The 13094-nt window shown below is 55.6% G+C and overlaps 1 protein-coding gene across 2 annotated transcripts in view; it reads right to left on the reverse strand.

Moving 5' to 3' along the window:
* The window catches only part of ATOH8 (atonal bHLH transcription factor 8), a 34358-nt gene extending 24114 nt beyond the window's left edge, over window positions 1–10244 (reverse strand). For both annotated transcript variants that reach the window (XR_004054466.1, XM_010381990.2), the window contains exon 1: window positions 8952–10244. Coding sequence is in view for 1 of the 2 variants with exons in the window: in XM_010381990.2 (XP_010380292.2) it covers window positions 8952–9740 (789 nt within the window). In the remaining variant the exon portion in view is untranslated. The remainder of the gene's footprint in view (window positions 1–8951) is intronic.
* Window positions 10245–13094: the final 2850 nt, after the last annotated feature.

Here is a 13094-nt window from a genome sequence, read left to right on the forward strand (position 1 = left end):
CACACGTCGGCTCATCTGCTCTGAGATGTACCCACATTCCCATTTTGCAGGGGAAGAAACAGGTTCGGCTCATGCCTGCCAGCCAGTCAGTATGAATCGAAGCTCAGTGAATTTCCACAACCACCACGGAGCTCTGTCCTCCACCCTCCTGAGCAGGAATCTCTCTGAGAGAACAGGCATTTTGTTTTTTCAGCTCTGATGTTACATTCATTCATTCAGCAACACCTGTTATGCTGGGCACTTGGGGAGTACAACAGTGAATAACTTGATTCCTACTTCAGAGAACTTATGCTCGAGTGAGGTTATAATGTCACACCTGGGACTCTGGGGACATACAGGAAGGAAAGTGTCAGTGCTCAGCTGGAAAGACACAAACATGACTGGTTTTCATCTTTTAAAAATTTTTTACTCGGTGCCCTCAGGACTTGGGGTGCTGCTGGGCAGACAACAGTGGCATAATACACACTCACGGCACTGAACAAACTTGACACGTTTGTCAATGATTCATCACCAACTAGCTCCTCACTAATTGCACAGGGATTTGTATGGGGTGAAAGATGGAGCCTTTGATTTTTTAATACCTCTCTCCACCAATATTTGTGCTGCATGAGCAAAAAGCTCCAAAGACTGCGGTACACTGAACAGAGTTCTGTCTTGGAACCTGGAAATAGCTCCACAAAATCAACCTGATAGATGCTAATTAAGACCCCACGGTTCCTATAATGCACTGTTCACCTAAAGGGCTAAAAACCCAGCAACTATGGCTCCTGGTTTTCTCCTCGCTATGGCTCTTCAGGATTTACACATGTCATCCATATCATTGATGAACCCGTATCCCACAGGGGGTGGGACGGCACGATGCATCTACACAAGTATTTAGTGAGCTCCCGCCATATGCCAGGCATTCTTTCAAGCCAGTGATTCTCAACCAGGAATGATTTTGTCCCCTAGGGGAGTGGGGGCATTGCAGGGACAGAGGTGGGGATGTTGCTAAACATCCTACAGCGCACAGGATCCTACAGTGCCCCCACAACAGAGAACTACCTGCCCCCAAATGTCAATAGTGCCAAGGATGAAAATCTGTATTCCTGAGCATGGAGAAAAAGCATGAATGAGACAGTCACCCCAGACTGGGGACCCTAAACACATCACCCACTTTGATCTCACTTTAAACCTCACTGTGTCCAAGAGCTTTCCCTGACCTCCCCTACTCTACACCAGGAGGGACAGCTTGCCCTCAATAGTGCCCTAATAGCACCCCATCTGTCCTTAACTGCCCACACTGTGGCTCTTGAGTGCTCAGTCTCCCTATGAACTGTGGGGGGAAGGCCTACGTCTGCAGAGGCTAGCACAGGTCCTGCCAGTAACAGGCCCTCAAAGGGGTTTGTTGATTGAGGCAATGAGTGAACAAATCAATGATCTCTCCCTCTGGATCTTCACTCTGGAATATTTTGAACTGGGCTCAAACACCTTTCCTCTCTCTGATGATGAAGATGAAGCTATCTGGCATAAAGCTAAGTGTACCTTTTTGTAACATGGATTCAACTCCTGGCTCTAGCTTTGTCTAGCTGTAACACTCTGGGCAAGGGACAGAATCTTTCTGAGCCTCGGTTTCCCTGTTGTATCAGGAACAGGACTGACCTCACAAGGTGGTAAGGATTAAATGAGATGAGATGTGTGCATTGCATGGAGTAAGGCCTGATAGAGGTCTGTGAAAGTGTTATGGTTGGTTTTGCAGAAGGTCCTGAAAGAGGGGCTCCAGAGGGGGTGAGAAGCAGGAGGTCTGGAGCCAGGACACGTGCCTGCCCCACCCTCCACCCTCTGGGGGTGCTGAAACTAGGAAACCCAGAGAGGGAGAGGAAGGCAACAGAGAAAGCCAATTCCCATGCATTTCCACCCCTCACCCCATCTCCCACTCCCAGGGCTGGCTGCAGCTCCAAACCCATCCCAGAAATGCTGGCAGAACAATGCACTTTGCTCGTTCCCAGCCAGAGTCCAGGGAATTCTGCTTTATCAGCCTGAACAAATAAACAAGGTCTGGTAGTCCTGGGGCAGGGAAGGGGGTCTCAGGGGCCAGCCAGCACTTCTGCCTCCTCTTCACCCCAGGGAGGGTGTGGCAGCCTGAGGGAGGCTCTGGGGACTGGGTGCAGCTCTGTGACACAGCCCTCAGCACTGTTTTCACACAGAGGCCACACTACGAGTTTCCCTTAAAGACCCAGCTCTTTGAGCCCTTGGCCTGTAACAGCTGGGCTTCCAGGAGGGAGCAGGGATTTTGGAAGGGATCTGTACCTGTGATCCAGGTTCACTGTAGGACCACAAAGTGACAGCTGAGGCCAAGGCCAATCTAGAGGTCTCCATGCCAGGTTCTGGGACAGTTCTGTCCTAGATATGTCACTTTGCCCTATTGTCTCTGTCAAGCTCTAGATCTAACAAGAAGAAACCCATCCACTGAGCTCTTGTATATCTGACACTGTGGAAGCTATTTACAGGTAGTATTAGCCCATTTAAAACCTTCCCCACCATCTGTACACACAAAAACAGAGATGACATATTGGGCCCCAGATCACTCAGCTAAGACCTGGTTGGAGTCAGAAACTCATCTGACTGACACCAGGCACATAGCCACTAGGCTCTCCCAGCTTCCACCACCACACCAGAGGTAGCCACATACGGGACACCAAAGGCCTCTTTCAGGTTGCTCACCTCTCCTCCTCCCCAACCCCTAGGGGCAGCTCCTCACCACCTGGCCAATTCCAGATCCTCCTGGTGCCCATGCTCCAGGATGCAGCCCCTCAGCCCCCAACAGCCCAGCTCAGAGTCACCCCAGACTGGGCTGCCACTGCAAAGTGAGAATTTAGTACCCGTTCTGGTTCTAGGACGTTGAAGTATGGTGGAAAGAGCTAGCTGGTCTGAATTCCAGGCACTTACAAGCGGTGTAACTGTGGGAAGTGCCTTCACTCCTCAGAGCCTCCGTTTCCTCATCTGGAAAGTCGGGGTAGCAATGCCTGGGCAGCCCACAGAGCTTCAAGGACTATATCAAGCAGCTTCCACTGGAGTCTGAGCAGCACAGATTCTCCGTGACTGTTGGGCCCAGGCCACTTTGCTGTTATTACCGTCTACTAAGGCCAGGCAGAGGGTGGATGTTTCAAATACAATGTCTGTATTCATCTTTTAAGCAGCCCAATGAGGTAGCAATGGCCACTTCCACTTTACAGAAAAGCGTGTGATTCTCGGGCATGTAGGAATTTCCTGGATCTCTCAGCTGGTGAGTGATGAGCTGGGTTTTGAACTTGTGGCTTAGCTGGGCTCTTTCCAGTTAGCCAGCAGGAACTGCTTGGGGATCTGAATAAGTGTCTATAGCTTAAGATGGGGAGGTAGGCAGCCCACCCCACTGAGCTAAGGATGGAGAGTTCTGGGCTGATGATGCCATGAGATCCCTCTTAGAGTATCCACAGCAAGGCCCAGAGCCCACCCACCCCCACCGCCTACAGAGTCCCCCACAGCAGTTGTCGGCTCACCCTGGTCAGAGGACACGGGCCAAAAGAGGAGGCAGAATTACCTGGCTCCCACTCCCGACAGACTGCCCAACTGCCAGGAAAGTAAAAGGATCTGCCTTGTGCTCATCCCACAAGGATTTTTAAACTTTGGAGGAGCAGACTTTGGCATTTTCGCAAGGTCCCATATGCCCCCAAAACATTCCACCCCACCCACCCTAAGCCGGACCCAGTTCCAGCAAGCATGAAAAAACATGAAGAGCACTGGCCTGGGAGCCCGAGGGCCTGACTCTACTACTGGCCAGTCAGGTGACCTTAGGCAGATCCATAAGCTTACAGGACCACAGTTTCCTCATCAGTAAAATGGGCATTAGAACACCTACTACCTCAGAATGAGATCGCAGGGGCAAATGAGGGAAAAGTTCCTAAAGAAGCAATGCCGAGAACCCACCAGAGAATGCAGGAAAGGCCTCAAAGCCCTCCATGCTCTTGCTTCTGTGCCAACTCCTGCCCACCCTTCAGACCCAGCCCAAGATGCCCTCCTGGAAGCCCACCAAGACTCCTGAGCCCATAGAGCTCCAACAGCACCACATCCACTACACACAGAAGAGCACCGGATTCCAGTGAAATTATCATCTGATCGTCTCATGTCAGTGAGTGCTGGATTCCCAACGTGAAGCCACTCTACCCAGAGCTGTTCGATGTCCTTCCCAAAGTCTATCTAAATAGGTCCTTTAAAATCCCAACCTCCTGCACTGCCACCAGGCTGGACCCTGAGAAACTGGGTCTTGGTCCTTAGGAGCTATTGCCCCAGGGCCAGACAGGCCTGAGTACAGATCCTGGTCACTCTGTGGGCTTAAGCAATCTGTGTCACCTCTCTGTAAGTGTCCTCATCTGTAAAATGGGAAGAGAGCACAACGGACACCCCACAGCAGGCTCAGGTAAGGCCTCAGTCAGTGCAGTGAGGCTCCACAGCAGCCACCCTGGTAACTGCGGACATGAAGGAACAGGAGGAAGGCCTCTGTCACCCTTACCTACCTGCATGGAGCCCCCAGTGCAAGCAGGCCTGTCCCTTGTTGCCTGAGGGGATGGTGCACAGGCTGCTTTGCACTCCCCATGCCCTCCTTGCACCCTGTGGGGTTTCACAGTGAGGGAGGTGCTGAGAGCACCATTCCCACGCTCCCTCCAGGGCAACCCTGATTTCACTCCATAAGGACCCACTGGGAGGCTCCAGGGACAGCAGGGGAGATAGCCTGGGTCCCAGTTGCTTGGCATGTCCTTCCTCCGTGGAGAGGACCACAGCAGAAACCCGGGCCCCGCACTGCCTTCCATTGCTGCCATCTTCCATCAACACTGAGGGGCTCTGAGGGGAGAGAGAAAATCCACACGCACACCACATGCCCCAAAGGTGGGCACAGCTTGTGAGACAGTAGGTCCTGCCACTCTGGCCCCGTCCCTCACCACTCCACAAAGCCGGCCTTTCCCTTTGACCCCTCCCACCTGGCAGGGAGCAGCCCCACTCCCCGGTCAGGCCAGCTGTGCACACATGGCCTTCCATGAGGCAGTGGGGAGGGCTCTGGTGCAGCTGTGCTGGTGGCATGTGCTATGGCCTGACCATCTGCCCCACATCACCCAGCCTAGACCAGACCAGAGGGCTTCTCTCTCACCTGCACCTCCCCATCTGCAGCCCTGCAGCCACCCTCCCTGCTCCCTTCCTGGTTGAGACGACGGTGGATTATGACACAGTAGGAGCCTGTCTGGCTTCCTCATGCTGAGGGTAGATGGCTCCAGGACATTAGACAGGCTGAGGAGCAGAGCTGTTAGGAGTCGGGGCCCTGGGAGTCCAACCCAAGCTCCACAGTAACAGCGGCCCACAACTACGCAGGCTGCCACCATACATTGCCACGAAGCACCGCCACCCTGGAGTCTGGCAAACGGTGTGCCAAGGTAGCATGTAGCACAAAACCCACAAGGCCACGTGCAGTGGCAAAAGACCGGGACAACTTACATAAGCTCTCTGAAACTCAGTCACCATCCGTGAAACAGGGCAGGAGGTGCGATAACAGTATCTATTTCATTAAATGAACTAATACACATAACAAGCTTAGCACCACGCCTGGTACAAAGTAAGCATGTGCTCAATGCTAGTTTCTGTGACAGTTATTAAAATAATTAAAGAATTCTTACTGCTTCATCTGTCAAGAACCTTGCCCAGCCCTGAGGACCTTGGAGATGCTTAAGAAATGTTCACTGCTCTGGCTGTGCACAGTGGCTCATGCCTGTAATCCTAGCACTTTGGGAGACCGAGGTGGGTGGACCACCTGAGCTCAGGAGTTCGAGACCAGCCTGGGCAACATGGTGAAACCCCATCCCTACTAAAATACAAAAAATTACCCAGGTATGGTGGTGTGCGCCTGTAATCCTAGCTACTCAGGAGGCTGAGGCGGAAGAATCACATGAACCAGCCTGGGCAACAGAGACTCTGTCAAGAAAGAAAGAGAGGGAGGGAGGAAGGGAGGGAGGGAGGGAGGGAGGGAAGGGAAAGGAAGGAAAAGGAAGGGAAGGGAAAGAAATGTTCACTGCTCTTATAGGCCTCCTTCCTTTCCTCACTTGCTCTTGCTCTTCTCAACACTGTGGATGAGGTCAGCAATATTACCATTTTACAACTTCAGCAACTGAGGCCCAGAAAGGGTCAGTGACTTGTCCACAGCCACATAGAAGGCATGCAGGGGAGGACAACTCAATGCCTGGCCTCCAATTCCCCAGGTCAGTGCTTCCTTCATGGCATCAGGAAGCTACTCAGGAGAACGAAGTCCCAGGCCAGAGCCACAATCCCAGAACCCATCTTGGTGCCACACTGGCCAAGGCCCCATTTCAGGCAGAGCTGATCTGCCTTTCCCATTTCCAAGGACCCATTTCAGTCAGGCCCGAGCCTAGCTCCAGAGCTGCAGCTTGTCTGGATCGGGCGAGGCGGTGAGGAATACATTTTACCCAGAAGACTGAGACCCAGAGGAGGAAGGGGCTCCTCCAGAACACAGGTCTTCCCCTATCGAATGGGTGCCATGGTGGTGAGGGGGACATGGTGGGTGCGGCCTTGGCCCCTGGCTCTACAACCAGAAATGTCCTGGCTGTATTTCTTTCCTTCCCAGCTAACAGGCAGGTGCCATTATGGCCTGGCAGCCTTTCTAGGGAAGGGGCAGAACGGCTGGGGCAAGGAGGAAACAAACAGGAACAGGCACTTCTGTGACCATGCATTTGTGTGTGCTCTTGAGCACGTGTAAGGAGCATGTGTGTGTGTACCTGCCGGTGTGTTTGCATTGCATACACACTCTCTCCCTGAGAGGGCATGGGTGTGCCTTCTGCTTAGATACACTGAACTTGCCCTTTTTATAGAGAATATCCCACGGTAATGGGGGGAGTAAAAGGAGACCAGGATGAACAATCTCATCTCAAAGGGTCTGCCAAGTGTGCACCCTGCCTTGATTGTTAACAAACATCACAGGCTGGGGGTTGGGGGGTGATACATGATGCTGACACAGATGGCACTGTGGGAGGCATTTGGCCAGGAGGGCATTCCAGAAACTGCTGTCATCTTCCCTAACCCACTAAGTGATCTTGGACAAGTCTCCTTCCATCTCTGGGCCTCAGTGTTCCATACTATAAATGAGTCAATCCAGTTTTGACAAGGCTGTTGTTTAGATCAAATGAGATGGAATTGATTGTTGAACGAAGTAAAAGCCAGCGGGCACATAAGATGTAACAGAGCACTCAGATGAGTATTCTCTCAGCATACAGAGGGGCAATAGAAGGGCAGAAGGGCCCAGAACCTGCAGTCAAAGCCCCTAGGTGCCAGCCCTGACCTGCTACTCAACAGCGATGAGGCTCTGGGCATGTGCCTCCCCAGTCTAGGAGGGGCTTCCCTAGTGGCAAGGTGGGCAGGTGGACAGGTATCTCTCTGCCTTTCTGTAATCCTTCTGTCCTGGGGAATGGGTTGCAGGATCCCCCACACACCGCCACCTCTACCCAGCGATGCAGACACAGAGCTGCTGGCTTAGGGTGGGACTGACTGCTCCACTGGGCCCACTGCCCAGGGTTCCAGCTGGTGTGGCTGAGGGCAGAGGCCCAGCCTGGTCTGTGACAGCCACTCGTCCCCCACCCCCACCCAACCTCACTCATCACTTTCCCCAAGCCCAAGCAAGGCACTTTGGCTCAAAAGTCATGTGGCCTCTTTCCTCCAGGGATCCAATTTCCTTTCCATGGATGGACACAGGCACTACTGCCCCACTCCACCCCAAACCCCAGGAGGAAGAGGAGAGTGATCCAAAAAGAAGATCATGGTTTCTGAAATGTTTTGTTGCTGGCTAAAGACCAGAGAAGTTGAGCAACATTCCTGGAGTCACACAGCAAGTCAGCTACAGAGCATGCAAAGAAAAAGGAAAAAAAAAAAAAAAAAAACACCCTTCAAACCAGCCACATCTACCCTAACCCTTCCCCACGCCCTGTGTAGGGGTGGGAGAGAACTCACCACCTCCTTCCTACAGCTCCTTCTCGCTAAGAAAATAAGAAGCCTAGAAGCCCAAGCAACTGTCGGGCCCCATCACAGGTAATTCTTGGGTTAAGTATTCTTCCACTACTCGCGCAGGGGCACTGTCTGGTGAGGGCAGCCCGCACCAGCTCCAAACTAAAAAGTCCCCGACTCACCCCAGAACTAGTCTCTGAAGATGCCCCAGAGGGAATCCCCCAACTAGGCAGTCCCCTCAGCAGAGCTGCCTGCTTCACCACGGGTGAAAGGAAGGGATCTCCTAGAAAGACTCCCACCAGCCCATTCCTGAGCCCACCCGTGGGGAGAGGGCACAGGCTTGTAGTGCGGGTTCTTGAGGATGCCAGGGCAAGGAGTGCACAGCCCGCAAGCAACCTGAGTGTTCGGGGCATCACTGCTGGGTCCTGAAGAGGGGCTGACAAGGGCCTCCGGACTGTCCCACCGCAGCGTTCCGGGGCTTGCCACCACCAACGGGGGGCCAAGACCCTGACCATGCCAAATGCCTGGAGAAGGCTCCCCCTCTTCCTGCCCTGACCAAGACAGATTCCCACATGTCCCCTCTCCACTCCGCACCGCGCCCAGGGCACTCCGGCAGGCAAATACTCGCTGCCATACAAGTGAACTATGGAGGCTGAAGTCAGACGCGCAGACAGCGTTACCCGAGGCGGGGGTTGAGGGTGGGGGGTGCTCGGGCCAGAGATACCCAACTTTTATAGCCACTTTGAAAACTATGATCCATACCAACGCTGTGGCAAAGTCACTGCCCCAGGACTGCCCACACCTGTCTGGGCACCACTGTCGGACCGGGTGGGGCGGCCTGCCCTTTAAACACACCTCTATCTCGCCCGGGCCACTCGCCCACCCATTCCAGCAGTCGTCCCCGGGCGCAGTGAGGGCGTGCGGCGGGGAGCGGGTACCTGCTTCCTGAGCGCCTCGAAGGCTGCGCTGATGGTGTGCACCCTCGTCCGCTCCCTGGCGTTAGCCAGGAGCCTCCGGGTCTGCTGCAGGGCTTTGATCTCGGAGGAGGCGGCAGTAGCTTCTCCCGGTCGTTTCCTAGGCGACGCAGAGGAATCCGGGTGGTTATTGTAAATTACGTGTGAAATTGACGAGTAGGAACTTTCCCCCGGGCGCGTCGGGGGCGCTGGGCGCACAGTGGACTCCGGGGTCGCTTGCGGCGCTGGGGGCGCTGACGGCGCGGGGCGCGCGGGCGGTGCGCACAGCAAGATGCGAGGACGCAGACCCGGCTCCCGGAAAGGCTGGGCCTCTGGGCCCCCAGGAGCCTGGCTCTGGGGCTCAGGAGGCGGCGGCGGCGGCGGCGGCGGCGGCGGCGGCGGCGGCGGCGGCGTGGGGAGTCCTGGCCCCACTGCGCCCAGGGCGAAGCCGCGTTTCCGCGCGTCGGAGACCTCGGGCACCCGGGAGCCCCCGCGCTCCCCGGCCGTGTCCGCGCCCCCTCTTGGGGGAACGGCCGGAGCCACTGGGGCTGGCACCGGGACCGGGACCGGCTGCAGCCGATGGGTCCTGTCCCGCAGCCCGTTGGTGGCGACTGCGCGGGGCTCCGGCGCTTCCAAGTCCAATCGGAAAGTTTTATAGCCGTTTGCGCGCCGCGCCGGCTCCTTGCCTTTCCGCTTAAGCTTCTTGAGGCCGTTCAGCTCCTTCACGCACACGGTCTTCCACGGCCCGTCCTCGAGGACCGGGATGTGCTTCATGGCGCGGACGGCGCGCGAGGCAGGAGCGTGGGGCTGCCCGGGCCGCCGCCGCGCTCAGCGCCGAGGAGTCTCTGGCTCTCCCCCTTCGCCCGCCCTCCCCTCCCTCTCCTCTCCCTTTCTCCCCCTCGCCCGGGGCAGCTGCGCCGCTGGCTTCGCGAAGCCGCCGGGCTGTCGGTTCCCGGAGCGCTCAGAGTGTCATCTGAAGTCGCTGCCGCCTTGCCAGCATTTCTGGAGAACGCCCGCTGCGCTCCATCTGTGTTTGTTTAGCCTCAGTTTACACAGAAGCCCAGTTCGCGAGATCAGTGAGCGCCGCCGCCTGGAGAGGAGGCAGCTCCCGCCGCCACCGCCTCCCCAGCCCCGGCCGCCCGAGCCGCGAGCGCCTTTAAAGAAACAGGAAGCATTTTTCAAAACAGCTGGGCCGCCGGCCGCCTCCTTTGTCCGCGTGCTCCCTACCTCCCCCCAACCCCATCCCCTTGGCCCAGAACCTGCCTCCTCGGCTCTCCCTCCCCGCCCCTACTCAAGTCGGGGGCGCTTCTATGTTCCCAGAGGACAGTCCGCTTCTTCACAACAGCCCCGAGCACGTGACTTATGCCCCCCCCCCCCCCCCCCGGCCCTTCCCCAAATCACAGCGGGGCCTTCTCTCCCTGGCCTTGCAGGCCTCTCGGTGACGCAGCTCCGACCTTTCCCACCCGGTACCTTCCCGCCACTCCCTACGCCCCAACTCTCCGAGAGGCAGAAAACGCCGGGAGCTGGGACTTCTGCTGCGGGCGGATGGGGAAGGGGAGACTCCGAAGTTGCCCGGCGACCCGCACCCGCCAGGCATGGCAACCCAGTCCACTCTCACTTGCTGCAGCGGGGAAGCAAGAGGAGCAGAGGCTTAAGACAGGGAAACTGAGTCTCCGAAAGTTCCAAAGTCACAGAGGCAGAGGAGGGTGGAAGCTTCGGTTTAGGCAGACCTAACGTCTGCGAGCCTCTGCAGTCACCTCATTCCAGGCGCCCTGCTAAGCCGGCATTTACCCATCTATGAAATGAGAAATTCGGACAACATCAACGCCTAAGTCACAGCATTGCTCTGAGGAATTAAAGCACTAGGCACATAGGAAGGGGTCGTCAAATGGTAGCTGTCGTTGTTATTATTTTTATTTATCGAGGCAAAACAGCTACTTGAGGCAGATTTCCTGGGCCCAAACCCCAGCTCTGCCACTCACTGCATGACCTTGGGAAAGTCACTTAACCTCTCTGTGCCTCACTTTCCTTACCTGTAAAACGAGGGTTATAATCGTACCTGCCTCCCCAGGCGGTGTGAAGAGGGTGTATGCGCAAGACACTCAGAGCAGTGCCTGGCACCAGGCGAGAGCTTTGCTGGTGCCCACGGTTATTGGCAAGGCACAGAGGTCGACCCCCCAGACCCTCAGTCCTCTCTGTGCCATCCCACTGGAGATTCTGGAAAGAAGGGGTCAAACTAGTAGGCCCTCGCCAGAGAACCACCTCCCAGCCACTCCCTTCCGAGGCTCAGAAGAGGGCTTCACTCCTTGGTGGTCTCTTGTCCGTGGCTGTTGCTCAAGGAAGGTGGGCACTAAAAGCCAGCAAAGTGGTTAGGGAGAAGATGAACTGTCGACCCTGGCCTTGAACTCTGATGCAAACACAAGGGCTCACACAGTGCTTCTCTCCTCCATGGGAGAATGCCTAGGGGTTGAGGAGGCAGATGGCATGCAGGGTGCTGGGAGTTGGGATGGGGATCTGGGCAAAGCTTCAGGGGCAGGAGCATGGAGCTGGGGCGGGCAGTACTGGTTGGGCCTTGGCTTTTCAACTATGGAGCCCCGTGACCATGAGCAAGACGTTTCCTCCCACCGGCACTCTTTTATGCCTTTGAGGATATTTCTGTCCGGCCAACCTTTTCAGGGTAGCTGGGAAAGGACAAAGAGATCATGAATGTCAAAGGACTTTGACATAAGGCTTCAAACATAGACACACACACACACACACTGAGGCAAGTGGTTTTCTGACTGTAGTAAATGCAAATCTCATTTTGCTACCAAGGTGGGTGCCAGCATCATAAAGCATGTTCTCCCAGAGACACCCTCTTCCCTGGACACCTGCATATTCCTGCACCTTATCTCTGTCCTGGAGACCAAGGGTGTGCTGCCAAAGAGGAGCCCTCATTCTCCTGTCGTTTCCCTGCTCAGCCTCGAACTCTGAAGTCCTGGTTTTTGCTCCCAGCTCTCCCCCACAGCTCCCCTTTGCAAAGCACACTCTTCCTCACCCTTCCATGACCAGCTCCAGTCCCCCTCCTCCTGCGAACCTTCCCTGCTCACTACAGTCTCCAATTGCTCTTGCTGGTGTCTGCACATGCTTGCTCAAAAGTCCTGCTGCAACTTAGCCTCCACTGCAGCCCTGTTGGAACTCCTGGGCTTGTGCGTTCCTCAAAGGTGCACTCTTGCCTTCCTCCCTGTCTCTAAGGGCTGGTGCTCAGGAAGCCTCTGATAAGGACAAGCAGCCCTCGTGCCCTTTACAGTCCTGTCTGGAGACCCAGTCCTCCTGTGCATCCAGCCAGTCAGCGGCAGAGATGGAGGAAAAGCGACACTCCTCCTCCAGGGCTGCTCAGGCACTCTCTGAGCTTCAGTATCTTCCTCTGTAAAATGGGAGTAATGATACCGTGCCTCACAGGGCTGCAAGGACTCAAAGACGCTGCATGTGCAGCATGTGGCATGATGCCTAGAGTCTGGGAAATGGTGACCTGGGGCATCCTGGGTGAGCCAGCTGCTCAGGCCCCCTTGCGTCCCAGACTTGGGTGTAGTTGAAGACTGGAGTGTCCATGGCTAGTTAAGGGGTGTGAGAAGTCTCTAACAGGACTGAATTTTGTCCTTAAAGAGGCCAAGCTGTGTCTGGGAAAATCACATTTTGGCTGAATACCAAGGGATCCACTCATACTGATCCTGAGCCCTGTGCCAACTTCCCCCAAATAGGGGAGAAGGTCACTGAGATCCCTGGGGCAGGAGGAGGAGAAGGGATTGGATAGGAATGATCAGGCATGCAGGGTGGAGGTAGAGCAGGGCTCCAAGCCGGGCTACAGGCTCCCAGACAGGCTCTTTCTCCCCAAATGCCAGGGCCCCAGAGTTGGCAACAGCCAAGCCCAGAGGGATCTTCACCTTGTCACATACCAGGTGTGTGACCTTGAGCAGCTCCCTGACTTCTCTGAGCCTCTGTTCACTATCTGAGCATCATCTCTTGAGTCTCGAGATGGAATGGTGTGTGTGGGAACAGGTGGCAAATTGTAAAGAGGCCAATTGACGTGGAATCCCCGCTATTGCCATTGTCAGCCTGCCAGGTTGCAGACCTTCCAAGTCCAGGCTG

The sequence above is a fragment of the Rhinopithecus roxellana genome, chromosome 17 (assembly GCF_007565055.1).
Source record: "Rhinopithecus roxellana isolate Shanxi Qingling chromosome 17, ASM756505v1, whole genome shotgun sequence".
NCBI classification, from domain to species: Eukaryota; Metazoa; Chordata; class Mammalia; order Primates; family Cercopithecidae; genus Rhinopithecus; species Rhinopithecus roxellana.